The sequence below is a fragment of the Lontra canadensis genome, unplaced genomic scaffold (assembly GCF_010015895.1).
Source record: "Lontra canadensis isolate GAN:19392208 unplaced genomic scaffold, GSC_riverotter_1.0 scaffold94, whole genome shotgun sequence".
NCBI classification, from domain to species: Eukaryota; Metazoa; Chordata; class Mammalia; order Carnivora; family Mustelidae; genus Lontra; species Lontra canadensis.
The window spans coordinates 7,454,864-7,482,290 of NW_022631088.1; the positions used below are offsets into that span (position 1 = coordinate 7,454,864).

The window sequence follows — 27,427 nt, forward strand, 5'->3', positions numbered from 1 at the left end:
GAGGTGCGGGTGGAGCTGGTATGAGTGGGTGGGGCTGGTTATGAGTGGGCGGGGCCGGGAGAGGCATGGGTGGAGTTTGTATGAGTGGGCGTGGCTGGGATGGTGTGGGTGGAGCTGGTGTGAGTGGGCGGGGCTGGGAGGTAAAACTCTGGGGTGAGTGGGTGGGGTTAGTTGTGAGTGGGCGGGGCTGGAAGGGCTGTGGGTGGAGTCATAAGTGGGTGGGGCTGGGAGGTGTATGGGTGGAACTGGTATGAGTGGGCGGGGCTGGAGATGCTCTGAGCAGCAAACCCCAGGGCTGGGCACCCCAGCACCCCATAGTTGGGGGAAGATGGGAGGGGCCCACTGGGAGTCCCATCTGCAGCCCCACCCCCTTGCCATCCCAAGAGGCCCCAGGCAGGGGTGAGAGTATGGCCTGTGTTGTCCTCCTTGCAGAATGTGTGCCACACTTTGTGGTGCTCTGTGGGGACCACCTGTCACTCCAAGCTGGACGCGGCCGTGGATGGTACCAGGTGTGGGGAGAACAAGGTAGGGGTGCTGCAGCCCCCGCTGTGGGGGTGGGTGCATGGGGAGAGGCCTGGCTCCTGTGAGTTGCTCCATCCCGTTTTACTCCTGCTTTGCTCCAGGGAGGGCCTGGGTGCTGGGGGACTGGGAGGGGGCCCCTGACTCCTCCATCCCGCCGGGGCGGGGATGACTGGCGGCCCTGGTGGTGTTTCCACCCCCATCTGTCTCAGTGGTGTCTGAACGGGGAGTGCGTGCCCATCAGCTTCCGGCCCGAGGCTGTGGATGGCGGCTGGTCTGGCTGGAGCGCCTGGTCAGTCTGCTCGCGGAGCTGCGGCGTGGGTGTGCAGAGTGCTGAGCGGCAGTGCACGCAGCCCGTGTGAGTGCGGAGCTGGGGACACCAGGGGCGGGTAGGATGGGGCGCCCTGAGCAGAGTCAGCCCCAGCCTCTTGTGCTCCGGAGTGTCCCCATAGAGACCACGTCTAGAGTATCCAGAGCCACCTTGGGTCAGTCAGAGGGCATCCCGGAGGCAGCAGAGTCCCGGTGCTGGACGCAGTGCAGAGAGGGGAATGGCAAGTCCCAGCAGCTCAGGAACTGACTGGAGGGAGGTTAGACCCTGGACCTTAGAGGGATCAGGGTTCAAATCCCCTGTCTACCCCTCCTCTGGTCTCAGTTTCCAGGGAAACCGTACTCTGGGGTGACTGCAGCGGGCAGCCCCCAGCAGAGCTAAAGCATGAAAACCCCAACTGGTCAGTGGGAAGGGCATAGTAAGGACTCACATCGGAAGTGCCTGTGGGTCTGAGACCAGAGGGGACAGCTGTGTGCCCTGGGACAAGTGACTTCATCTCTCTGGGCCTCGGTTTCCCCACCTATAAAGGGTGATCTGAACAATCAGGAGAGGCTGAGCCAGCGGTAGTGCGGACTGAGGAGCTCCCTGGCTCCTTCGGACGAGCCCTCTTGGCAAAGCTGCCCTTCTCTGTGCGGGACTCAGAGCCGGCCCAGTGTAGGGCCGGGTGCTCGGCATCCCGGCCTGGGCTGGGTTGGGGGCAGCCACCCTGGCCCAGATAAGGGTGGGGTTCAGGTGCTGTGCTTGCGGGTGCCACCAGGAATGAGTCTGCAGACACGGGGTATCCTTGGGGCCCTGGGTCTCCTGGGCCGGAGACGGGGTGCTGGCCCCTTCCCCAGCTCGTCCCAGGCTCCCGACAGTGCTCTGCATGGGCAGCACCGTCCCCGTTTGACAGGCAGGCGAGCAGACTGGAGCCCAGACAGGGCCGAAGACGTGCCCGGGGCGCACTGCGGGGTGGGGGCAGAGCCAGCTTCCGGCAGCCCGGGTTCCCCCGGCAATCCCGTAGGTCCTCATACACAGGGTGGGCCAGAGCCGGGGGCGGCGGGCGTTGGAGTCCCCAGAGTCCCAGAGTCAGCCCGAGGGCTTGCTCCCGGACCCAGGTACACCGTTGGCGCTCACTGTGTGCTCCCTCGGCCCCACCCGGCTCTCCCCACAGGCCCAAATACAAGGGCAAGTACTGCGTGGGCGAGCGGAAGCGCTCCCGCCTGTGCAGCCTGCAGGCCTGCCCGCCCGGCCGCCCCTCCTTCCGCCACGTGCAGTGCAGCCGCTTTGACGCCGTGCTCTACAAGGGCCGGCTGCACACGTGGGTGCCCGTGGTCAATGACGGTGAGTCCCGCCGCCCACAGGCCACGGCAGCCCCGGGGCCGGGTCCTGGGGGCCCGAGGTCACCCGCCGCAGCGCGGGGCCCCACTCCCCTGCGATCAGCCTGGCTGAGAGCCAGCCACCCCGGGGCCTCCCTGACTCCTGCCTTGGTTGTCCCTCATGTGTCCTCTGCTTGGGGCCCCAGTGAACCCCTGTGAGCTGCACTGCCGCCCGTCCAACGAGTACTTTGCTGAGAAGCTGCGGGACGCCGTGGTCGACGGCACCCCCTGCTACCCGGGCCAGCCCGGCCACGACCTCTGCATCAATGGCATCTGCAAGGTGTGCCTGAGCCGGAAGAGCGTTTACCCGCTACCCCCCAGTGGGTTCCCCCACAACCTCCCCCGCGCCGGGTTCCCTGCTGGCCCCGCCCCTCCCCAGACTGTGCTGTGGGCTTCCCAGCTCTGCCATCCCATCAGCAGAGACCCCCCACCCCTGCCGGCGCCGGGGCCCCAGACTCTGCACCACGGACCTTCTCACCCCCTCCGTGCGCACCGTCCACGGCCTGCTCTGCGCAGCCCCCACCAGGAAGCTGGTCACCAGCCATGGCCCCGCACCCTTCTGCACCCATGACCCCAGGCAGCGGGTCTCTCTGTCCTAGAAATGCAGCCCATTGCTGCCTCCGTATCAAGGGGTTCAGTGAGGCCTCCACAGGGACCCGCGGGGCTCGGGCTGGCCGAGTGTGTCAGTGTTTGCTGGCGACACATCCTCTTCTTTCCAGCGGTGGCCTGTCCTCCTCGCCTGTGTCCCTCCCCCCCTGCTGTCCCCGCCTTGCAGCCCCTGGGGTTGGGGAGCAACAGGGAGGTGCTCGCCCAGGGCCTTTGACATTGATCCCTGCTTCTGGGAGACTCGCGTCCACCCTGGGTGGGCGTCCCTGGGGTGCCCGTGCCCCGCCTGCTCTATTCACAAAACGTGCCCTCTCGTGCCTCATGCCCCTCAGCGTGGTTTTATGGCCCCGACGGACCTCCCCGTTTCTCACTGGGGAAGCGCGCTCAGGGAGGCAGAGGGTCCCACCTGAGGCCAGAGGGCACGACTGGTGGGCAGACCTTGATCGAGGAGTCCCTCCTCCCTGCTCTGGCAGACCCGGCAGCTGGGGCCGGAGCCGGGCCGGGGCTGGGGGCTGGCGGCCGGCACGAGGGCCTCCCTCCTGTGTATTCCAGAATGTGGGCTGTGACTTCAAGATCGACTCCGGGGCCGTCGAGGACCGCTGTGGTGTGTGTCACGGCAATGGCTCCACCTGCCACACCGTGAGCGGGACCTTCGAGGAGTCGGAGGGCCTGGGTATGGGCTGGCGCCCCTGGTGGGGGGACCTCCTAGGTCGGTGTCCCCTCCTTGGCCCCCGGGGTTCCCACCCAGCCTAGAGACGGGAAGCAGGGAAGCCGGCCAGACTGGTCCTGGCTGTTGTTGGGGCGCCTTGGCCCAGATGCAGAACTGTCTTCAGAGGGCACCCTCCTGCCTGGGGACCCCGGGTTGGCTGATCGGAGTGATTACGGGTGGCCCCAGACCTTTCAGAGGGCTCCTCCCTTCTGGGGAGGCTTCAGAGACCCCCAGCACCAGTCCCACACCCCCAGGTCTGTTTCACAGACATTGCTTGAGCGCCTACTGTGTGCTAGGTGAGGAGGGCACAGGGGCGAGGAGCTCACGGTCTGAGGAGTGGCCGAAACGTTTAGTGTGCAGTGTCTAGTTTAGGCTGAGAGCGCTGTGGAAGGAGGTCCCGGGGGCGTCCACGGGGACTTCCCGGAGGAGGTGGCAGGTTAGCTGAATCACAGAAGGCTCAGGGGAGGTGGGAGAGGTGTTGCACTGGGAAGAAAGAGCCGGAGGCGCATCTCTGTCCAGGACTGAGTGCCGGGCCAGGACACCCAGCTGCAGCCCACAGAGCCCAAGGCATGTTACTTCGTTCCTTGGGCCTCAGTTTCCCCATCTGTCAGACGGGGGTGACGGCGGTACCCGTGCCCTAGGGGGAAGCACATGGAGTCGGTGAAAGGACAGTGAGGCTGGCAGTGAGGACAGTGTCCAGGGGAAGGGCCAGGCTGGTGGCACGGACTGCAGCCCAGTGTCCAGGAGGGGGTGAAGACAGTGGGTCCCGGTTGCAGGACTTCAGGGGCCTACGGAGGTTTGCTCGGTGACCTAGGACAGAGGGATGCCTCTGTCTTTTGCGGAGCTCAGAATCTTGAGCTCTTGGTGGGATCAGCCTCCAGGGGGACCGGGAAGAGAGGGGACGACCACGCCCCTCACCCTTCACACGGCTCCTGGCCCACAGGCTACGTGGATGTGGGGCTGATCCCGGCCGGTGCCCGTGAGATCCGCATCGAGGAGGTGGCGGAGGCCGCCAACTTCCTGGCCCTGCGCAGCGAGGACCCCGAGAAGTACTTCCTGAACGGGGGCTGGACCATCCAGTGGAGCGGCGACTATCGGGCAGCGGGCACCACCTTCACATACGCACGCACCGGCGGCCGGGAGAGCCTCACGTCCCCCGGCCCCACCCACGAGCCCGTCTGGATCCAGGTGCCTGCCCCCGCCCCCAGGACTCGGATGGGGGAGCAGGGCGGGGCCCGAGGGACCCAGCCCGCGCCCCGCCCTCCTCTCCCCGCCTGTCCTGCGGCCACCCTGGGGCCCAGAGTGGTCGGGCTTGGCTCCTTGGGGGTGGCTGTGTGGGTGGGTGGAGGGGACACCTGGTGCTCACGGCCCTCGCCCGCCGCCCCCAGCTGCTGTTCCAGGAGAGCAACCCCGGGGTGCGCTACGAGTACACCATCCACAGGGAGGTGGACGGCCCTGGCCAGGTCGAGCCGCCCGAGTTCTCCTGGAGCTACGGGCCCTGGACCAAGTGCACGGTCACCTGCGGCACAGGTGAGGACGGTTCGGCCCGGGGTCTCTGGGCAGCGGGGCCGGCTTCCGCCTCCAGCTCAGTGCTGGTTGGCGAGCGCCCATGGACTGGAGCGCTGGCCCCTGGACCCCCGCAGCCCTGCGTCTGGAGTGGGGCTGCTGAGAGCCGCGTCGTACGGGTCTGCTGGGATGGGGCAAGGCCGGCACCATGCTGCATGCGGCCCCCACAGAGGCCGCGGCCGTCCCACCCTTTGCTCGCACGGCTCACCCCGACTGGCCTCCCGCCTGTGTCTCTGCCCCGTGCAGGAGACCTGACCCAAGGCCCCTGTGAGTGTGGGCCCCGTGCCTCCCCCAGCTCCTGCTGCAGACAGGCTGCTGCCCCCAGGCACCCCCACTGCCCCTCAGTGTCCGGGGAGCTTGGCATCGGGAATCCGGGACAGACATCTGAGCGTTCCCAAAAGTGCTCGTTTGATGATAAGATGAACACTGGCCCCCGTATCTTGGCACAAATCTTCACAAGCCGTTAGAAGGCTCTCGTGCCCTGTAAGCATCCCTAAACTTACAACCATGAAAGCAAATCCACTGGACAGACTAGACGCCGGGGCCTTGTTCGGTGGAGTGGTGGCGGCCGTTGGGGGTGCGTGCGGAGCTGTGGGTGCGGTCCCTGGCCCCGGCTGGCTGGAGCGTCTCAGGCCCTGGGGCGTGGTCCAAGCTGGCAGGATGGCCTGGGTGTCAATGAGTCCCCCTCACACCTGTGAGATGGCTCTCTCCTGGCCTCTTGCGGTCCAGGCAGGAAGGAGGGGCCTGGGGCTGACCCCCACGGGGGACTTGTGCCCTCTTCTCCCTGGAAGGACTGTGCCCCAGACCTCCCTCAGTGCACAGGCACTACAGCAGGGGCCCACGGTTACCTTGCACAGCAGAATTCTGTTAGGGAGGGAGGGAGTGGGTAGGAGGTGGGAGGCTCAGGCTGAGGAGATCCACTCTCTTGGGCTGTGAGGGAAGCAGGGACGAAGGCAGAGCCTGCTAGGGGGGGGTCCTGCTGCTGGAGACGGGGTGGGGTTGCGTGGTGAAGGTGAGCGGCACAGCCGTGCGAAGACCCAGAGGCAGGTGGTGGCAGGACAGGAACATGGACAAAGGTGGCAGGGACTGTGGGGCTGGAGAGAAATATCTGTCTGCTGGTGGGGGGGAGAGGTCCGATGAGTTTCCTCACTGCTCCCCCTTTTCTGAGCACGGACCCTGCTGGGAGGGAGGCGCTCAGGCCGGGGTTGGGTTTGCAGGACTCCATGATGTCCTCACTCGCTGGCAGCTTCGAGGCAGGTATTACTGCTACAGACAAAGACGCTGAGGTTCAGAGAGGCCCAGTGAGCTGCCCAAGGCCTCCCAGCTAGGAAGCCAGAGGGCTGGCCACCGTCCCCCGAGCCTGCACACTCTGCTCCCCTCCAGGGCCAGAGGTGTAGGCCGGGAGGACAGTGAGGAGGAGGAGGGAGGACTTGCTCTGGGAGCGACTAGCAGAGTGGGTGTGGGCTTGTGTTGGGGTGCAGGGCAGCTCAGATGGGGGCACCCTCGGTGCCAGGCTGAGGCTGAGCCCCCGCGGCCCCCAGGGGTGCAGAGGCAAAACACGCGCTGCAGCGAGCGACAGGCGGGGCCCGTGGACGAGAGACACTGTGACCCTCTGAGCCGGCCCGACGACAGGCAGCGGAAGTGCAGCGAGGAGCCCTGCCCAGCCCGGTGAGCCGGTCCCCCACTGCCCCCTCTCCCGGGGACCCCAGTGGAGCAGAGGGAGCAGGGCAAGGCCTCTCCTCCCAAGCCCCGGGGGCTGGCTGCCCCCGCCCCACCTGGCCTGCCCGGGACATCCCAGGTGTTGTGTGTTCAGGGGCTCAGATGGGCTCGGGACTTGCCCGGCTTCCCCACGGGTGAGGGGGGAGGGACACGGGGGGCTGCGCCCTGAGCCGTGGGGACCCCGACGCTGACAACCCGGGTGCCCGGCAGGTGGTGGGCGGGGGAGTGGCAGCAGTGCTCCAGCTCCTGCGGCCCCGGGGGCCTCTCCCGCCGCGCCGTGCTCTGCATCCGGAGTGTGGGGCTGGAGGAGCAGAGCGCCCTGGAGCCGCCCGCTTGCGGCCACCTCCCCCAGCCCCCTGCCGAGACCCCTTGCAACCGCCACGTGCCCTGTCCGGCCACCTGGGCCGTGGGGGACTGGTCTCAGGTGAGCATCAGCATGGGAAGGCCCGGCCCCAGCTCCGCCGTCGGGCTTGGGCTCTGGGCAGGTGGAGGCCGTCTTCAGGGGTCCCTGACTGCCCCACGGCGGGAGGGAGGGAGGGGGGGCATTCCCCGGCTGGCCCGTGTCCCCACAGCCCCGGGGACGAGGGTGCCCCAGCAAGCCGCTGCCACCACCGGGCATGGTCTCGAGTTGGACAGGGCCGGAGAGAGCGGGCCTGCACCTCTCGTCTGACCTCGAGCAGGGGCAGGTACCCCCTGGACCCCAGCTTCCCCTGGTCTGTGCCCCTCAGCCTGGTTTCCTCTGTAGTGCTCGGCGACGTGTGGGGAGGCCACTCGGCACCGAATTGTCCTCTGTACCAACAACACCGGCGTCCCCTGCGATGAGGCCCAGCGGCCAGCCACTGGGGCCCCCTGCTCCCTGCCGCCCTGTCCTCGGGGCCTGGACCTCGAAGGCTCAGGCAGCGGCTCTTCTAGCCGCGAGCTCTTCAATGAGATCGACTTCATGCCCCCCCGCCTGTCCCCACGCCCTCTGCTCCCCTCATCCTTTGAGCCAGCTGGCATGGGCAATGCCATCGAGGAGGACCCGGAGCTGGGCCCGCCGGGGCCCGTGTTTGTTGACGATTTCTACTATGACTACAACTTCATTAACTTCCACGAGGACCTGTCCTATGGGCCCTTCAACGAGCCAGACCCAGACCTGGCAGGGGCAGGGGACTGGACACCCCCACCCCTGAGCAGTCCTGCCGAGTCCCCCACAGGCACCCTCCTGCCGGCCTCAGAGCCTCCTGGGACCGAAAAGGAGGGGGCACTGGGAGACGGGACCCCTGCCCCTTGGCCCAGCCAGGCTGGCCGCTCTCTGGCCCCACCCTCGGAGCAGGCCCCTGGGAAGCCCCTGGTCAATTTCTTACCTGAGGAGGACACCCCCACCGGGGCCCCAGACTTGGGGCTCCCTAGCTGGCCCTGGCCCCCCGCTTCGGTCGGTGGCATGGAGACACCTGCTGCCCCTGGGGGCCAAATCAGGCTCCCAGGAGGGGAGGACAGCCGGAGCCAGCTGAACCCCCCACGCTGGCAGGGGGCCAACGAGCTCTCTGAGGATGAGGAGGAAGACTTAGACCCCCGAACAACAAGCCTGCCCCAAGGACCCCACCCCACGTCTCCCCCTTCGCCCTCCTTTAGCACCAGCCGTGCTTCCCCCAGTCCTGACACAGATCCATGGACGGTGGGGACCGTGGCCTGGGAACCAGTTCTGGATGGTGGCCAAGGCCCTGTGGACACCAAGCTGTGGCCCCCCATCAGGGGAGCTCCTTCCCCTCCTCCCCCAGCCACTCCGCCAGCCACCTGGGGCGGGGCCAGCCCCCTGGAACCGGGCGCTCCCACCCCTTCAGCCCCATGGGACCTGCAGACTGAGGCTGTGCCAGGAACCTTCCTTCCGATGCCCACCCCTGGCCTTGAGCACACATTTTGGGGGCTGGCCCCAGGACCTGTAGGCCAGCCTGAAGGCCCTGGCTCTGAGGCGCCCTGGAGCCCCGTGCTGCTGCCTGCACCAGCTCAGGACAGTTCGGCCAACAGCAGCAGAGTCCCTGAGGCCGAGCCCCTGGACCCCGGCCCGGCTAAGGACTGGCCACCGGCCGGGAATGCCAGCTGGGAGGTGGGAAGCTGGAGCGAGGTAAGGCGCTGGGGACGAGTAGGCCCTGCCTCCCAGATGTGTGGGGATGCCGGGATCCGGGGACCGGCAGCCCGTGACCCCAGATCATCCTGTTCCCCTCTGTGTGCCCCCGGGGGCAGTCTGTCCTGTCAGCCTCAGGTTTCCATGTGAGCCGTAAGGGGGGCGAGGGGCCCATCTTCCAGTCTCGGGGTCTCCCGAGGTCCGTGCCGGAGCAGCACAGGGGGCCACAGTGCAGGGAAGGCGGAGTTGCACACGGAGTGCGGCAGCCAGGAGCCCTGACCCTCAGACTCTAGCTTGCTTGCTCCCGGCACTGCCCGGGACAGCTGTGCTGGTGTGGAAGCCCTTCTGGGGCTCCCAGGCCCAGTGGGCTTCCCCCGGGGTCAGTGGGGCTCAGCCCTGCTTCTCCAGGGGCTGCTCAGGCCCTCACCGTCTGGAACGCCCTCGGGGCCCCACCCTGCTCGGTCAGGGGCCTCGAGGTCTGAACTTGACGGACAGAGGCTGAAGGGCACCCGCACATCATCCCTGTGGAAGTTGTGTCCAGACGCCTCATTTTGGGGTGGGGAGGGACAGGCAGGGACTCCACGAAGGATCCAGACTCCCTTCCTAGGGGATTTTGGGGAGCAGTGAACCTGGTCGTGACCACGAGGCCCCCTCCTGTGTTCCCTGTGAGTGGGGACAGTTGTGTCTCCTTGGAGGCGGGTGGAAGAGCTCATTTTGCAGTTGGGGAAGGCGAGGCGCTGGCTCCCCCGCCCCCCGATGGGCGGCCCCGGCTGGGGTGGCACGGGGTGGTGCCCGCCCTCACGCCTGTGCCTTGGCCCCGGTCCCTAGTGCTCCACCACCTGTGGCCTGGGTGCCATCTGGAGGTCCGTGCGCTGTAGCTCTGGCCGCGAGGACGACTGCCCTCCCGCTGGCCGGCCCCAGCCCGCCCGCCGCTGCCACCTGAGGCCCTGTGCCGCCTGGCACACGGGGAACTGGAGTAAGGTGTGTGGGCCTCGGGGTGCATGCCAGTTCTGCCCGGCCCCCTGTGCAGGCTGGGGCAGGGGGGCTCTGCGCCTCCGTCCTTGGGCTCGTCTGGCTGCCTCCTCCCCTTTCCCCGGGTTGCTTGGACCTGCTGTGAGCCTGCCGGCTGCCCTCCCCCTCGGGGTTTCTTTTGTCCCCACCGCTCCCTTGTTCGTTCCCATCCACCTGGCCCCTGGGCGGCTGCCCTGGCTCCTGGCCAGATCTCTCGGTGTTGTGGGGGCACGGGGTCCGCTCACCCCACACCCCGGCCTGCAGTGCTCCCGCAGCTGTGGCGGGGGTTCCTCCGTGCGGGACGTGCAGTGCATGGACACGCGGGACCTGCGGCCGCTGCGGCCCTTCCACTGCCAGCCGGGGCCGGCCATGCCGCCTGCGCGCCGTGCCTGCGGGCTGCAGCCTTGCCTCAGCTGGTACACCTCTTCCTGGAGGGAGGTGAGGCTGGGAGAGCCTGGGGCGGGGCGGGGGGTGTCCTCAGACTCTGGCTGCACCCCAGCCCTCTCCCTGCCTGTCCCACCCTTCCAGTGCTCGGAGGCCTGTGGCGGTGGCGAGCAGCAGCGTCTGGTGACCTGCCCGGAGCCGGGCCTCTGTGAGGAGATGCTGAGGCCCAACAGCACGCGGGCCTGCAACACGCACCCCTGCACACAGTGGGTGGTGGGGCCCTGGGGCCAGGTGAGCCAGCCCACGGGCGAGGTTAGGGTCCCGCAACCCAGGCCTCCTTGTCTCAGGAAGGAATCGCCCCGTGCTGTGCACCAGGCGCTCTGGTCACCACACACGGTGGTGGCAGCCAGGCGAGGGCCCCACCGCGCCGACGAAAGGAAACGGGCAGGTGCTAGGATGGGGGTGCCAGGGTGAGGCCTGCGGGGCTTAGTGGTTAGAAGCCTGACGGGATGAGGGCCCTGGTGGAGGCACTTGCCACCACTTCCTCTTGGCTGCCCATGGCTGTGGTCGGCCCTGCCGACCTGTGTCAGGGTTTGCCCCCCACCCTCCGGGGGCTCCTGGGCCCCTCCCTGGCCCTGCAGGGCTCTGAGGGGGCGGGGCGGGGCCGGGCGTCGGGGTGGGAGGCGGCGGGCGCAGGGACTCGCCTGGGGAAGGTACTGGCAGTGCCCCAGGGGTGCCCTGCCCCCCAGGTCCCAGCCTGGCCCAGGGGGACCCTCACCTCCCCCACTTTGCGCAGTGCTCAGCACCCTGTGGCGGTGGCGTGCAGCGGCGTCTGGTCCGGTGTGTCAATACCCAGACGGGGCTGCCCGAGGAAGACAGTGAGCAGTGCGGCCACGAGGCCTGGCCCGAGAGCTCCCGGCCGTGCGGCACCCAGGACTGCGAGCTCGCCGAGGCACCCCGTGAGTCAGTGGCGCCGTGCACGGGGTCGGGGTGGGGAGGACCAGGAGACGGGATCCTCGGTGGCCCACGGAGGACTGTGAGGCTGCGGGCCAGAGCTAAGGGGGCCCAGCCTCATGGGCGCCCCGCGGGCACCCCGCTCTAGGGCAGGAAGGGGGGTGGCAGCAGACACAGCCCCCAAGTCGCTGTGTGACCTCCATCAAGCTCCCTTTCCCCGTGGTGTCCGTGGCCCACTGAGGGAGGCCAGGCGTGGGTGAGCCGCCGGCCCCCACACTGGCTGGGGGAGGGGTGCCCAGAGCATGCACTGTGGCCGCAGAAGGTGGTCTCCTGCCAGGGTCTGGCTGGCCGCGGGCGGCTGGCTCCTCCCCGGCCAGCTGTGTCCTCCTGGAAGAAGGGCCTGAGCCAGAGGTGGCCAGGGACCTGGCGCACGTGCCTTCCGGCAGCCCAGTCTCCCCGGCACTGCTGAGCGCAGGAAGCTGGCCCTGGACTCACACCTGGGCCCCCTCCCAGCTCTGGAGCCTTGGGCTCCACTTCCTGGGCAGCCCCCAGGCCTGGGCAGGGTGAGCACCTGAGCAGAAATCAGGTGCTGGGGGGAGGGCCCAGGAGGTGCTCGGGGAAGGCGGTCACTGTCTGTGCGGGTAGCCGCCATGAGGTCAGGAAGAGAGCTCAGGGCTCCTCTGTCAGTGGGGGGACCCTGGTGGCTTCTGTGCCTCTCCGCCGCTGCCCCCCGCCCCGAGGACAGTCTGCGGCCGTCAGTGCCTCAGGGACTGGCCCCCACCTGCCGTCTCGATGCCACGGGCTCCTGGTGGCCCTGGTCCAGGCCCAGAGGAGAAGTGGCCTTGCCACGCTGCCCAGGCCTCCTCCAATCCCGGGGCCCCAGACCCCCGCAGGGGTGCCGCTTGCCCTGCCCCGACGCCGGTCCCCATGGGACTTCCCAGCAGCGGCTACAGCACCTGTCTCCACATGGGGCCGCCCACAGCTCCTTGCCGCCCTTCACACTGGGCTCCGGGCCAGGGGAGCTTGGGTGGTCGGGCTGTCTGCTGGGAACTGAGGCCAGGGGCCTGGAGGGCTGCAGGCAGGGGGCTGGGGGGCTGGTTACGTGGCTGAACCGCCAGGTGTCCCCCATGAGGCATTCAGGGCGGAGGCTGGTGCCGGGAGGGCACTGGGACGCCAGGATCCTGGAGCCCCAGGATGTTTTGATGGTTTGGGGGATGTGTGACAAGACATTTAGAAAGCCTGGAAACTCCAGGGTGTGTGGTCACCACGGTTAGCAGCTGACCTAGCGTGACCCACATCCGTTTGTGGGGAGGAGGGTCACTGGCAGAGGAGGGAACTGTCCCCCCACCCCCCCGAGGTTAAGCAGCTTGTGTGAGGTCACAGTGAGAACAGGATGCAGGTCTGCGGCCAACAGCTGCTACCTCCTGCCCTCTGCCAGGCCCACGGCTGTGCATGGCCGTTCCTTCCCTCCTCCCCCGGGACGTCTGCGGGTGTGAGCTGGGCAGCTGGGGGCTGTCCGAGGCAGCCGGAGCAAGGCCAGGAGGCTGGAAGCGAAGTGCTTCCCAAAATAGCTCTGATAAGTAAGCACAGGGCGGGAGGGCCAGCCAGCTGCAGCCTTCCTCCGTCCCTGCTCCGGAGGCCCGGGTTATACGGGGAGAGCCCGGGCCCACCCCCTCTCGCCCACCCCCTCTCCCCAGGCCTCCGGCCCAGAAGCCGAGGCTGAGGCCGACCTGGGGGGCTGAAGGGGGTCGGGAGGGATGGAGAGGGGCAGCGGCAGGCTGGCTGGCTTCTCAGGAGCACTTGAGTTGGTCGGGGGTGGGGGGGGTCCCAGGGCCTTTCCTCTGGAAAGCAGGGTGTAGCCGGGCCAGTTCCCCAGAGACCTGGGGGTACAGGTGGGACAAGACCAGCCACAGTTGGAGCCCAGAGACCCTGGGAGTGGCAGGCAGCCCGCCGCGGCGTCCAGGCTCCAGTCTGAGGGGCCTCCCTGCCCTGCCTCCCCCTGTCCCCGCAGGCTGCGAGCGGGACCGTCTGTCATTCGGCTTCTGCGAGACCCTGCGCCTGCTGGGCCGATGCCAGCTGCCCGCTGTCCGCACCCAGTGCTGCCGCTCCTGCCCCACTCCGGGCCACGGAGCCCCCTCCCGCGGCCATCAGCGCGTTGCCCGCCGCTGACCACCCCCGTCCGGGACGCACGGATCCGCCGACCCCTCACCCAGACGCACGGACCTCACGCCCACCAGGGGCTGCACCCCCAAGGTGCTAACCTGGCCTGCTGGTGGCGGGCTGGGGACCCCTCCCCCAAGAAAAAGTATTTTTTTAACGGTTTGCATAACCCTTATTATTATTATACATAAACAAGCACCCAGTTCTAACCTGCCGCGTGGCGTCCTCTCACACCGGGAGTTTCAGGGCCCGTCTCCTGCCCTCCGTCCTCCTCATGTGACCCCGAGGTGTATGGTGGCCTCCAGGGGTTGTGGGGAGCAGTGGTCCTGGCCACGCTCGTTCTGTGCCCCCAGCTCAGGCCCTGGCCCTTCCCCTGCATCCCCACCCCAGGGCCTCAGAGACCACGGTCTCACGGCCCACCTCGGGCAGTAGGGACTGCCCCCTGGGGATGGCCTTGAGGGCTCTGGGACCCCCACGTTAACTCTCCTGCACCAAAGGGAGGAGGCGGCAGCTCTGTGGAGCCCGGTGACCTCCCAGGGGTGATGGGGCTGCCAGCAGGAGCAGGTGGGCGGCCCCCATTTGTCCCGTTCTGCCATGGGCCCCGTGTTCAGAGATGGCTGGGCGGGTCATAGCTGGTTCTGTCCCCCCGCCAGACCTCCACCCACAGATCCGGGCCCTTGAATGCGGCAGCAGGGGGCGGAGGTGCTGCAAGGGGCTTCTGGGCTTCAGCCCGGCCCTGCCAGCCCCAGCGCCTCCTCTGGAAGTGGCCGTGTCGTTTGGAGCCTGCTCCCCAGTCCTGCTCCTGGGGCCTGGAATGCCCCTTCTCCAAATGGGGGACATGAAGTTCAGGGAGGTCCAGGCCCGCAGATGCCTGCAGGGGACACGTCCTGTGATGTGCATGCTGGTTTCTGAGCTGTGTGTGTTGGGGTGAGGGCCACGTGGCCCCTTATGGCTGGCTGGGGGTAGGAGGGGGCCGTGGAAAATCACTCCCCAGGGACCGAGAGCCAGAGACCCAGCAGCCGCTAAAGCCAGTCGCAAGTGCCAGCCAGTCCCTCCGAGGAAGGGACGGAGGGCAGAGCTACTCTCTGGCTTCCCACTCTCCACTCTCACACCAGAGCCCTTCCAGGAACACGCCCCACGGGGCCCAAGAAGCCCCCAGCTCGGTGTGGGTCCGGCCAGGCCCTCCTGGAGCCCCCCTCCCGCTAGCCGCTGTCCCTGCAGGCCCCAGGGTGGCTGCATGCAGGGACAGATGGGCTGAAGTCACTCCGGAAAGCAAGTGTCCCGGGCCTGTGAGTCCCAGCATCGCCGCTCAGTTCGGGAGGAAGGGGTACCAGACTTCCTTCCTGTGTTTGTGACAGCCCTGCAGCCCCAGGAGGCCCTGGGGACCCACACTCTGTAACGGCTTCCCGGGGCCAGTGCGGTGCATGGCGGCAACCCTTCCGAGGACGGGGCCTCTGCCTCTGGGCTCCTGCCCCATGCCAAGCATGGGGGTCCCTGTCCCAGTGCTGTGACCTCAGGTGCCCCAGGCCTCGCTGAGTCTGTCCCAGGAGGAGACAGCTCAGCCCATCCTTATCTGCTCGCTCTGGAAACCCCCCGGCGCCCCTCCCCCACACCGTGGAAACACATTTGGCCTCAATCATGCTTGCTTGTGTTCCCGACGGTGGGGGCGAGGGCGATGGCGTCCCCCGCAGCAGCTGGGCCAGAGCGGTCAGCCCAGACAGGAGGCAAACAGCCTGTGACTCAGGCGGGCACGACGCAGCTGTGGCGGGGGCCTGGGGGGCTGCTCTGGCTCCTGACTGAAGCCCGGGACCCCGAAGCGCTCCCCTTGGTGCCCCCAGTTCCCCTGCGGCTTGACCGTGGCTCCCAGGGCTGCACAGCCGACCCAGAGCCCCGACCCACGCACCCCAGGGCAGACCGAGAGCGTGGACCTAGAAACAGCCAGCTGGCAGGTCAGAGTCCGCCCCTCCCAGCCAGGTCCTGTCCCCTCTGAGCCCCATCACGAGGGACTGCAACTGCATCTCAAACCAGAACGTTGTACAAATTAGTAGTTTATTTGGCTTTTTAGTATGACTGTTCCAAAATCTAACTCCGAGAAGCCAGTGACAGCGAGGGAGGTCACCTGCCCCTGCCTCCCCCGCCCCCCTCAGGGCTGCCCCAGGCGGGCCCAGCTGCCCGGGGCACGTGCCGGAAGACGGCCCCGCACAAAGCCGGTGGCGGGGGGTCTGTGCACGAGTACGAACGCTGCGCTGGCGATTTGCCTTGAACACTTCCTATATGGACACGACGGGCAGCCCTGGGCGCCCTGGGGGCCGTGGAGGGCGGGGTGTGCAGGGACGCGCTACCTGGAGAAGCCGCCACACAGCAGCGAAGGGTCGTGCCGGCCACGGGGGGCGCAACCCCGGCTGCTCTGTTCCTCTCTCTCACACACACACACGCACGCGCACGCACACGTGCACATGGAGCTATTCACAAGGGAGAACACATTATATAAAATAGGTATATGTAATCTAGAAAAACCTTGATAAAAATAGTCTATAAAAATATAAACTGTAGTGAAAAATATATAAAAGTATAAACAGATGTTCAGCCTGTGAAACACACAAGCAGTCCCCGTGCACGCCAGCAGCTGTCCTGCGCTGTGGCAGTGGAGCCGCGGGCACACGGGCACACGGCCTGCCGTTCTCCACCCCGCCCCCCGTCTGGGCCAGGCCGAGCGCCCCCGCCCGCCGGACACCCAGGGATGGGGCGGCCCCAGCAAAGTGTCCCCCATCTGCTCCCCCCACGACCGCACCGCTCTCATGGCCACCGCCCGGCCACGGACAGCTCCCTGGTGACACTAGGATGGCCCTGCCAGCCGCGCCCGAAACCACAGCTCCAGCCGCACACAGGCACCTGCACCCACCTCCGGTGCTTCGAAGAGGGGCCCTTCTGGGGCAGAACAGACACAAGCAGCCCAGTCCGAAAGGCAGCATCTTCCCCCAGGATATGGCCGTTCAGGGAAGTCAGCTTGGAAACCAGAGCCCAACCCTGCAAGGCCTCCTCACTGCTGTGCCCCTGCCAGTCAGCTGCCTGGGGCTGCGACAGGCAGTCTGCGGATGGCAGTGAGGCCACGGCCCGAGCCGACCTCCAGCAGCCACCCTGTCCCCTGCCCCGGAGCACTGGTACAGCGGGATCGGGGACAGTCCTCCGACCGATAAAGCAAGAACCGCCTTCCTGGGTAAGGCCTCTTTGCGGAGCCTCAGAAAGACGGCGCCCCCAGTCTGCAGAATGGCGTAGGCAGCCCTACCTGCTGGAGGCAGTGGGGACCCCGCAGCCAGGACCACGCAGGCTCCAGGGAGGGGCGAGGTTGCCTGCAAGGACGTGCATGCCTCTGGGCAGCAAGGTGGGGGGACCGCTCACCCAAGCTGCGCCCCAAGCGATGGCACTGGCCCAGCAGGTGGAGACCCCCAGCACCGGTGGACAGAGTCACCCCCCGCCACACCGCTGCCCTGTAGGGCATCCCCAGAAGCTTCCTGTGTCCCCTCCGGCAGGGCATGCCCCAGCAGTGGGCCTGCTGTGCAGAGTGGACTGTCGTCCCCACACAGTGACTCCACAAGTCACTCCGCAGATGGAAGGTCTTCCCCAGAACCTCCCGGAGCCGAGCTGGGCAGAGCGCGGGGTGGGATAGCTCAGCCACCCGCCGAGAGCTGACGGGGCCGGGGGCAGCGTGGGGTGTCCGGAGGGCCATGGGGCACCGCGGGTGGCTCGCCCAGCATGGAAGGCGGCAGGTTTCCACAGACCGCTTCTGAACGTGGATGCGCTCGCTCCGCTCACCTCACGGCCCCCGAAGAAGCCGCGCTCCGGCCTGGGGTGGGGTGGGGTGGGGGGGACGTGCAGCGCAGCGGTGGAGTGGGGGGCGACGCGCAGTGCAGTGGGCCCGCGCACAGGGGCGACCCGGGAGACGGCCCGCGGCAGGTTCCTGGGGTGCGAGCCATGCACAAAGCCCAGATGGTGCTGTCAACGGGCTCTGGAAAGCGGCCCGCAGTTCCCCCGGGGTGCACCGGGCAGCGCCCGCCCCGCATGGGAAGGCTGGACGCAAAACAGACCCGCTCGCGAGTAAGAAAGGGCTGCGTGGCCGCGGACATCCGCCCAGCAGACTTCCAGAGGCCACGGGCACTGCCTTCCGGCTTCCCGAGAGCAGAGACCCCTGCTGGGACCCTCTGGCACACTTTGGTTGTGAAGGCAAGAGCAGCGTCCTGGGGTGGGGGGCGCTCAGGTGTCCTCCTCGTCACTGACCAGCTCGCCCTTGTCAGGGCTGGCGTCCCGCTCACGCAGGAAGTCCTCACGGATGGCCTCCAGCTCCGTGAGCTCGAGCCGCACCTTCTCCAAGTGGTAGGAGCGCCGGTTCCGGATCTGGCGCAGGGGGAACGGGTTCAGGTCCCCGAAGGAGATACTGATCAGTTTCCTGGCGGAACACAGGACGGGGACAGAGGTCAGCAGGGCGGGACATGGGTCAGGAACAGAGGTCATCAGGGCAGGACACGGGACAGGGACAGAGGTCATCAGGGCAGAACACGGGACAGGGACAGAGGTCATCCGGGCAGAACACGGAATGGGGAGAGAGGTCAGCAGGGCAGAGCACGGGACAGAGACAGAGGCCAGCAGGGCAGGACACGGGACAGGCCCTGGGGCAGGTGTGTCACCTAGAGGCCAGCCCTTCGTGCACAGAGGTTACGGGGCTGGCCCTGAGCCCCCGCCTGGGTGGAGGCCCACGCTGGCTGTGTCACAGGGCGGGTAAGGGTCCTTCCCTTTCTGCCTTCTAACTCCCTGTCTGCTGGGAGCACCGTAATGCCACCTCCTGGGGTGTGGGGTTATCAGTGCGGCCACCGGCGGCATGGGACCGTGTCCGGCACGTGCTGGGCGGCTGAGGGCCGGCGTGCCTGAGCGGGGCCAGCAGGAGACTGGTTTGGGCTTTCCTGGGACTGCCTGGGAATACTTGGACTGCGCCAGCGCCCACCAGGGCTCGGACACAGTCTGCACACAGGCGGGCTGTCGATGGGCTTCACGCCATCCGCAGGTCCAGGCACCAATCCCGCTAATGTGCCCCTGGCCGCCGGCCTGAGGTTTAACAAAAGCAGAACAGAGCCCCCGGCTAGGGGCTCCAGCACTGACTGGGTTGGCTGCGGCCGCCCGCAGGTGAAGACAAAAGCCAGTCCCTCCGGCACCGAGGGGGCCTCGCTCCAGCCCCAGCCTCGGGTGCTGAGGCGTGACGGCAGCCGGCGAGCTCTCAGACGCCCACACCTCAGAGAGCCTGGCTCCAAACAGCTCCGGCAGGAGGTCCCAGGTCAGGGAGCCCAGCTTCGAAGGCCAAGTTCCCACAGTGTTCGAGAACACAGGCGTGCGGGACAACGGAGCCAGCCTGAGGGGAGTGGGGCTGTAGGAGGCGTCTCCGGCAACAGACGTGCCAGCCAAGACCGGGGACCCAGGGCCCAAGCGATCAGAGCCGCTTCCCAGTTAGCCTGACACTCCCCGCCTCTGAGACCGGGCGTCCAGCTGACTCCAACCGGGCGTCCAGCCTCTCCCCTGAGACAGGGCGTCCAGCCCCCGCTTTGCCACAGAAGGCAGACCCAGAAGGCACCGAAGTCGTTGGTCGGCCTGTGCTGCTGCGGCTGTCAGCCCCGCGGACACAGCAGGACACAGTCCTGCAGGCCTGGCCAGGAGACCGCAGGTGTCCCGTGGTCAGTCGAGGCTGAATCCCCCAGAAGCCCCGATCTGAGACTGGTCTAACCCCATTAGCCCGACAGCCCCAAACACGCGCAGCCCAGAAGCCCGTCCCTCGTTCCTCAGGGAACCGCTCAGGTTTGCGGAACTGCGGGTCTGGGTCTGGCCGTCACGGCGTCTGCGAACCTGAGTCCCGTGGACCCTGACTTCCCGAAGCCAGCGGCTTCCACTGACAAGGAGGCACGGCCACCGAGGCTGCGGGCGCTGGTGGCCCTACAGCCTGCACTCAGGCCAGTCTCAACCCTGATGTCCCTGCGCCTCCCAGAGGTTCACCCTGGACTCGGTGTCACCGGCCGCCACCCTCCAGCAGCACACGGCAAAGCTGAGGTCACTGCCGCACACACGTCGGCGCGCCTGACGATACCCTCAGAACCTGCTTCCCGAGCGGGAGGCTCTACAAACAGCAATGGCTTCCGGAGTCAGACGCGGCCTCCGCCAGCCCCTTTCCACTCTCAGTGTCCTTTCCCCACACTGGCGCCCAGTGGCACTGGGGCCTGGAGGCTGTCCCACTGTGTCTCATGGGCTGGCCAAGGAGGGGGTGCCTGCCGGTTTCCCGGGGGCTCTGGGGGGGTCTGAAGCCCGTTGTGACACATCAGTGGACAGAGGAGGCCATGTGGGGAATCGTGACCCACATTTTGTAACGGAATAAAATCCCCTCAGTATCCGCCACAGACCTTTAGCAAGAACCAAACATTTCAACAAACTGTTTCGTTTCTACACACTCTAGAATGGGCATCCCAGGTCCTCAGACAAAGCACCCATCTTGGGAGCTACAGTCCCAAGAGACTGAAAGGGGGGCACCCGGGGGGCTCTGTCGGCAGGGCGCCTGCCTTTGGCTCAGGTCATGACCCCAGAGTCCTGGGATCGAGTCTCGCATCGGGCTTCCTGTTCAGTGTGAAGCCTGCTTCTCCCTCTGCCTGCCACTCCCCCTGCTTGTGCTCTCTCTCTTATGCTTTTTTCTCAAATAAAATCCTAAAAAAAGTTTGAAATCACAAGCCCGCAGATACTTCTCAGCATTAGGACCTGTGGCTCTCACAGGGCTGCATGAGCCTGGCACAGGAGTGCACATGTGGGTGGGGACGGTGGCTCACGCTGGGCACTGTCCAGCAGAGGACTGTGACCCGCGGTGGCCCAGAGCCACACTGTCCTCCCTGGCCTGACCAGCGGTGGGAGCCCCCGTGGGAGCCCTGGGGAGTGTGGCCAGAGCAGCCCCAGCCGTGGTTGGGGCACATGCAGGACAATCGCCCCAAACAGGTGATGCCGTGTGGCAAGGGGGACGGGGGAGGGATGGGGAGATGCTCCCCTGACACGGGTGCCCAACCAGAAGTCCCAGGGTCCTTACAGGTCCACGTCCTCTCCCACCTTCCAGTTCGCGCCTCGTCCATCTCTGGGGGCACCTCCAGCTTCACCCCAGGCCACCCGGACGCCCCAGCCTCCCCTCCCCCTGCTGCCAGTTCTCTTCTCGTCTTTCCAACACCCCAGGGACAAAGCCTGGTCCCGCTCTGCTCCCACCTGGCCACCCTGGCCTGCCCAGACCGACCCACTCCCACGGCCCCAGACACGCTGCCTCTCACGTCCCTGCTGCTGCTCCCACTCCCCGGACCCAGGACACCCTGTCCTGGGTGCCCCTGCCCAGCCCTGCTCACCCCGCCTTGCCCCCCGCCCAGCTCTGTCCCGGGCCTGGGCTTCCCCGCAGCAGCCCCCAGCCCCTCAGCACGTCTCCCCTCAGGTTCTTTATCGGGGGCTGTCCCCCGCCCCCGTCACCCTCAGCGCCCGGCGGCCTGTCCTGCTGTGAAGACTCAGCAAGTGCTTGCTGTGCCCACGGGACACGTGTTGGCTGCATCCAGGACGAGCCGTCCTTCCTCCTCGATCCCCGGTTGGTGGGGGCAGCGGTGTCCGCAGCTGCTCCCGCTCCCCGCTCGCACACAGCAGGCCGGCAAGGCTGCTCTCCGCGGGGCAGGGCCGCCACCGCCTGCTGCTCCCGGGGCCCCCACCAGCGCTCACCGGGCATCCAGGATGGTGCGCGTGAAGTAGCGCAGGTATTTGAACATGGACATTGGGTCCTGCAGCTTCAGGATCTCCTCCTCCTTGTACTTGAAAAGCGCCAGCGCAAACCGGAAAATGACCTGCGGGGAGCACGGGGACGTCCGTCGGCAGAATGTCCTTCCCCCGCCCGGGCGGCCGCCTCCCGCACCCACGCCCGCCCGCGGCCCAGCAAAGGGTCCCTCCGTCTCGGGGACCCTTCCGCATCCCCGGCGAGCCGGCCACTCCGCCGGCATTGCCCGGTCGCCCGGCGAGCACACCCACCTTCGGGCCCTCGTAAAGGAAAGAGTCCCAGATCTTGAAGAGGACGTCGCTGACGACGCTGTCCACGAACACCACCAGGAACCAGTTGAACGTGATGAGGGTGTAGTCGACACCGTGCTGTTCTAGGTGCGCATGCACCCGCGGCAGCTTCTCGCTCATGAGGTCCCGGAACACGCGCTGGTCCACCTGCGGGGAGGGGCTGGCGCTCAGTGCACTCCGCCTGGGCCGCCGCTGTCTCACACGCCCAGCCTTGTGCCCGCCCACCGTCCCCAACTGTCACCAGGGCGCCGTGGCCCAGAAGCCACCCAGACAGGCTGCTACAGGGCACTGGGGGTTAGCCTCGCTGCCTGCCCGTGATCTGGGGCTCCGGGGCTGGAGGCCGAGTCCTGGGCCCAAGAGGAGCAGTGACAGCAGCCCGTCTGTCCCACAGACGCCCCCCGGATGTGGGGGTGGCATGGGGCATGGGGGTGTGGCTTCCAGGGTCCATGGGGTGGCCTGGGGCGCATCTCACCCACTCTCACAGGGCTGCGAAGGGTACCATAGGCCATGTGCAAACCACCATGGGACTCGGAGCTCTCGTCCTCCCCCAATGTTGGGCACAGCACTCTGCTGGGCATAGGGATCCACCCCCACCCCGGCCCCCGAGGAGCGAGACGCAGCGCGGGGCGCCAAAGGCCGGGCCTGCTGGGTCAGCGTTGGCCGGGCCCCGGTGAGGGGTGCTGGCAGTGCTCCCAGAGCCGTGCAGGTGCCATCCAGGGTCGCTGGAGAAGCATGGGTGGCCCAGGCTGGAAGCCAAGGATCCACGCAGGGGGCAGGTGTCCCCCACGGGCTCTCCTGGCCTCCAGCGGGGACCTACACAGACAGGCTGAAGTCACAGCAACCCCCAGCAGGGGCCCAGTGGGGGGCTCGAACTCACGAACCTGACATCGTGAACAGATGAGATCAAGAGTCACACAGTTGGGGCAACTGGGTGGTCAGTGGGTTAAGCAGCTGACTTTGGCTCAGGTCATGATCCCAGAGTTCTGGGATCGGACCCCACATTGGGCTCTGTGCTCAGGAGGGAGTCTGCTTCTCCCTCTCCCACTCCCCCTGCTTGTGTTCTCTCTCTCGCTGTGTCTCTGTCAAATAAATCTTTTTAAAAAGTAGCATATAGTAGATATTTTTTTAAAAAAAGGCTCTTTTTTAGGAGAATCTGAAACTTTAAACAGGCCCATATTTCCTCCTTTTTAGAAGTTTTGCTTTTTCTTTAACATAGAGGCTTTAACTATCAAAAAGACTTTTTTTTTTAAGGGCGTGGTTAGAGTCAAGTAAGCATTACTGGTTGATATTGTAAAATTTAAAAGGCAACTAACTTAAAATGCTAAAAACACTGTTACAAAATGATTATGTTACTGTTACAAAAATGATTCCAAAGCGTTGTAAATCCCCCTCAGTATGTAAAAGACAACACAATACAGGAATCCTGCTGGAAACAAACATTTTGGACAATCTGCCTTCTGACTAGAGCAAGAGACTAAGTCTCAGAGATGAGAACGGGGGGGTGAGCTATAACGGACCCTCCTTAAAGCCTGCACAGAGCGCGTAAGCTGCTGTTGGAACATCCCGCGGCGTGCAAAACGGCTGCCGGCCCCCCGCACTGTGCCCCCCAGGAAAGCAGCCCAGAGTCTCACAGGGCAAGCTGGACGGCCGTCCCGCTGGGTGATACACCCCTGGGGACCGTCCCCGGGGAGCCCGCTCCTGTCACCCCGTAGGGTCAGTGTCACCCACAAGACGCAGTGCCTGGACATTCCAACAATGGCCCTGGAACCACACACAGGCAAGAGAGACGGACAGGTGGCTGCAGGGCAAGGGACAGCCGTGAGACTCCTTCTTCAGAGGAAGGGCAAGCAGGCGGTCCCCAGAGTGGGAGTGAGGCCACGCCCCAGCCCTCCCAGGCAGGTGGCAGGTGGTGCCTGGCTCGGGAGGCCGCGTGCGGAGCCGCCCACTGGGTCGACTCCAGCACCCTGCGCTCAGGAGGATGTGGGAGGACACTGTCCTCAGTGCCCACCAAGGTCCTGGCGCCCAGTGTGCACTCAGCTGACAGGATGGACAGAGGCTGCAAACTCTGGCCCATGGAGGCGGTCTGATGGGGACTTGTGAATCTCGGCACCGGGGCTAGCCACACTCGCTGCCCCGCGGCACGGCCTGACCTGGAGCCTGCCATTGCAGAGTACATGGGTTATGTGGATTTGCCTGGTGGAGGGCAACCGCCACCAAATACGGCTGTGACAAAGCACAGAACGACCTGGAGGGAGAGCCCTCATGCCATCGTGTGAGCTGGCTGGGATGTGTCCTGCCCCAGCACGAGTACCTGAAGCACATTTGGAGGAGAAAAAGCCAAAAGGAAATACATGAGAGGGCCAACTGTGGCCTCTAGCGGGTCGGATAACACAGGGTTTTCGTTTCCTTCTGAACATCTGGATCCCCAGCCACCGCTTCTTTGAGGGCACCCACGACTTTCACCGTCGGGGAGGAAACAGGCTCTTTGGACTTGACAATTGCGTTTACGTGACAACACGATACATGTTTTATCTTATCCACATAATTAAAACAGGTTTTCGTTTCCTGCCTATAAGGATAATCTACGAGTTTTTATGCTCCAAGTGTTAGCACAAGCTCGTAACACACCATCTGAGTTCAGCCTGGAGCGGTCTGCGCGGGCGGGGGCACTGCTCACATCCCAGCCGGGCAGCTGAGGCGCCCGGGCGTGGACGGAGGTGGCCAGGCTCCATGGCACACAGGCGGGAGGGCCTGGCTCAGAGGATTTAAGACAGACGAAGGCCTCACCCTTCTTATTTTGAAACAGTCAACTGACATCTCCGGAGCTATTAGCACCCAGGCGTACATGACGCACGGAATTTAATTTACTGATCTCTTCACTCCCATCAGACAGTGATGCCTGCCTCTTTCCACGGCTCATTTCCTAGTTTATAAAATATTCTGGCAAAAAGACCCTCCAGGTGATTTAGCAAAGTGACATGCTCACGAGGAGACTAGCTGAGCCTCTCCCCGGATCGGTTGGCCCCTGTGGCACCGGGGCCACTCAGGAGAGCTGCTTTGTGTCTCTGACCTCCAGTTTTCTCCCAAGTACAGTGGGGACAACAATGCCTCCACCAGGATGGTTTTGGTGCCGAGTGCCAGCTCCCTGTCCCGAGTCGGGGCGTGCATGCACACTCAGCCACTGGCCATGTCGGGGAGCTGGCGATTCTGGAATGAGCATCAGGGCCGTGGCCGGCTGCAGGACAAGCAGGCCCACAGGGAGGTTCCCGTCAGACGGCCACGGTCCCCGAGGCGCGCACCAGAGCTGTGGGAAGAGCAGTGGCCTCCGGTCAGTGGGCAACACAGATGCGCCCAGAGCCCAGGCTGAACGGGAGGTGTGTGGGGAGGCAAGCAGGGGACAGTGACCTGGGGGGGGGGAGGTGTCAGCTGCACATGGAAAACAGGGCGTTTCTGGGAGCAAGGGTTCCATTGTAGGGCACCATGTGGTTCCAGCAGGGCACCCTGTGACACGGGGTGGGGAATGGGGAGGCGACGCAGAGATGCAGGAACGGGGGTCCCGGGCGGGGGTCAGGGGTCAGAGGGGAGCAGGCACGAGCCGCCAGGCAGGTGGCAGCGACAAGAAGCCTAACAACAGGGCCGCAAAGCGACAGGAATGAGGCTGGATCCAGGCTGGGAGGCAGGGGCCGGGGCAGGTGGTCACGGAGGCCATGACGAGAGGCACATATAGAACTCAGGGCCCAGCCAGGCAAACGGACGCCACCCTCACTGTCTACGACAGAGGGATCTTACGCGGGGACACGGCCACAGGTGAGAGAAAAGCCGAGAAGCCACGCGGTTGATGGAGTGGCCCAGAGGCAAGGGCAGGAAGCCGCCTGTGGCTGGAGCACGGAGATGCCAGGGGCCTAGGGGCCTGCTGGACAGGAGCGGGCACCACGGAGATGTCCAGGCCTCGGGAAGCCGGCGTCCACGATGGTGGGGCGAGAATGGCTTGCCCTCCCCTCCAGCCCCCGCTGGTCCCCTGCCTGGGCCTCCTCTGGCCACTGCAGAGCCGGGAAGGTCAGGCCCATGAGCAGGGCTGTCAGCTGCACAGCGGCCCCAGACTGGCCCAGGGGAGCTCTGGCCTGGGCCCCAGGGGCTGCTCCCAAGCCAGAACTGCCCAAGTGGGGATGGCCCTGGGCTCTCGCCGCCCACATCACCCTGCCTGCCCTGGCTTCAGGCTCCAGGCGTGGCAGGCGTGAGCTGTGCCCTCATATCTCCTGCCAGGAAGGGGACAGCAGCCCACAGGCCGCCCCTCTGGGTCCAGCACTGCCTCTGCTGCTCGCAGCCAGGGAGCGACCCCGGCAGGCCCCAGTGCAGCCTGTTCCCACGAGACACACGCCCAGAACAGGCGGCCCCAGCGTGTGCACTCCCCACCGGCCTGGCCAAACTTCCTCTCTCTGAGGTCCGTCCCACACGTGCCTCCTTCCTTTTCCTGGTCTGGGGGTTCCCCAGCCTCCCCACTCCCACCCCCAGTTCTTCGCAGGTGCCTCCCCTCAGAAATTTCGGGCTTGTCCACTCCTGCCTTGGCCTCAGCTTCTCGGGAGAACCTGAAGAGACACATCAGGTTTCCAAGTACTCCTGGACGGCAGCTTAGCTGCCCAGACAGACAGCAGTGTCCGGGGATGGTGGAGCCCAGGGGGCAGCAGAGCCAGGAGACAGAGGAGCCCGGGGGATAGCAGAGCCATGGGGACAATGGAGCCCAGGAGGCAGCTGAGCTCCAGAGGACAGCAGAAGGGCGCCTGGGTGGCTCAGTGGGTCAAGCCCCTGCCTTCGGCTCAGGTCATGATCCCAGGGTGCTGGGATCAAGCCCCACATCAGGCTCTCAGCTCAGCAGGGAGCCTGCCTCCCCTCCTCTCTCTGCCTGTGTCTCTGCCTACTTGTGATCTCTGTCAAATAAATAAATAAAAAATTTAAAAAAATTAAAAAAAAAAAAAAAGGACAGCAGAGCCGTGGGGGCAGTGGAGCCGTGGGGACAGTGGAGCCCACGGGGATAGTGGAGCTTGAGGGACAGCAGGGCTGGTCCACTTCTCATGGCGTGTAATGGCCAGCCCACCCCACCAGCTGACGCCAGCCCGGCCCACGGTCTGTGGTGTGCCCTGCCTTGTGCGCCTGGCACGGGGGGTGGGGTTGAAGCCGCGAGCAGGAACCCCTCACCAGGGATCAGGTCGGCCCCATCTCAGCCTGCGCTCCACGCTGCTGACCGAGGTGCAGGACAAGGGCACGTACCTGGGACCCCAGCAGTGTCTTCGTGTAATAGTCTCGCGGCATGAACACCTCCACTATGGTGACGAGACACCAGAAAGCGTCTTCCTGCTCCAGATACAGAAGGGCCACTGCCACCAACCTGTAAGCAAACGACAGTGCGGTGAGCGCCAGCCCCTGCAGCCCAGGCCGTGAGGCCCTTCGGACCCCGGTGCCCCTGGGTTCTCGTGGCCACAGCTCCTCCAGCCCCAGGAAACAACATCGAGTCAGCGCTCCTAGGCTGGTGAGCCGTTTTCCTTCTCTCTTTCTCTCCTCCTTCTTGTAGTAGTCTCTGCACCCAACATGCGGCTCGAACTCATGACCCCAGGGTCAAGAGTCACAGGCTCCACCGATAGCCAGCCAGGAGCCCCATGTCTGATGTTCCTGATACTTTCCGGAAAGTACGCTTGCTTCTCTCGATTACTGCAGAACTGGGGACGCCAATCATTAAGCCTAGCTGACGGCAAACCTGCTTTATGAGGCGAACCTTCCTCAGCTAGCCAGGAAGGAAGGGAGGGGAGCGCCCCCCTGCTCAGACCCAGGAGGGGAGGGGAAGGCCGGGCCGAGCGCCCACCTGCTCAGACCCTGCAGGAGAGGGGAGGGGATGGCCGGGCCGCCGGGCC

General features: G+C 65.9%; 2 protein-coding genes across 3 annotated transcripts in view; one reads left to right on the forward strand and one right to left on the reverse strand.

The window, feature by feature from the left end:
- Positions 1 to 13,610, forward strand: part of ADAMTS7 (ADAM metallopeptidase with thrombospondin type 1 motif 7) — a 40,209-nt gene extending 26,599 nt beyond the window's left edge. Inside the window, exons 10-24 of the mRNA XM_032836875.1 lie at positions 433 to 525; positions 732 to 877; positions 2,001 to 2,170; positions 2,352 to 2,485; positions 3,364 to 3,484; positions 4,464 to 4,708; positions 4,909 to 5,050; positions 6,628 to 6,754; positions 7,016 to 7,229; positions 7,551 to 8,909; positions 9,738 to 9,890; positions 10,185 to 10,358; positions 10,449 to 10,595; positions 11,101 to 11,263; positions 13,270 to 13,610. Of these exons, the coding sequence (XP_032692766.1) occupies positions 433 to 525; positions 732 to 877; positions 2,001 to 2,170; positions 2,352 to 2,485; positions 3,364 to 3,484; positions 4,464 to 4,708; positions 4,909 to 5,050; positions 6,628 to 6,754; positions 7,016 to 7,229; positions 7,551 to 8,909; positions 9,738 to 9,890; positions 10,185 to 10,358; positions 10,449 to 10,595; positions 11,101 to 11,263; positions 13,270 to 13,427 (3,546 nt within the window). The 3' untranslated portion in view covers positions 13,428 to 13,610. The remainder of the gene's footprint in view (positions 1 to 432; positions 526 to 731; positions 878 to 2,000; positions 2,171 to 2,351; positions 2,486 to 3,363; positions 3,485 to 4,463; positions 4,709 to 4,908; positions 5,051 to 6,627; positions 6,755 to 7,015; positions 7,230 to 7,550; positions 8,910 to 9,737; positions 9,891 to 10,184; positions 10,359 to 10,448; positions 10,596 to 11,100; positions 11,264 to 13,269) is intronic.
- A 3,961-nt stretch (positions 13,611 to 17,571) lies between these two features.
- The window catches only part of TBC1D2B (TBC1 domain family member 2B), a 56,343-nt gene continuing 46,487 nt past the window's right edge, over positions 17,572 to 27,427 (reverse strand). For both annotated transcript variants that reach the window (XM_032836851.1, XM_032836850.1), the window contains exons 10-13: positions 26,790 to 26,907; positions 21,486 to 21,671; positions 21,183 to 21,304; positions 17,572 to 17,862 (exon numbers count right to left, since the gene is read on the reverse strand). In XM_032836851.1, the coding sequence (XP_032692742.1) occupies positions 17,670 to 17,862; positions 21,183 to 21,304; positions 21,486 to 21,671; positions 26,790 to 26,907 (619 nt within the window). In that variant the 3' untranslated portion in view covers positions 17,572 to 17,669. The remainder of the gene's footprint in view (positions 17,863 to 21,182; positions 21,305 to 21,485; positions 21,672 to 26,789; positions 26,908 to 27,427) is intronic.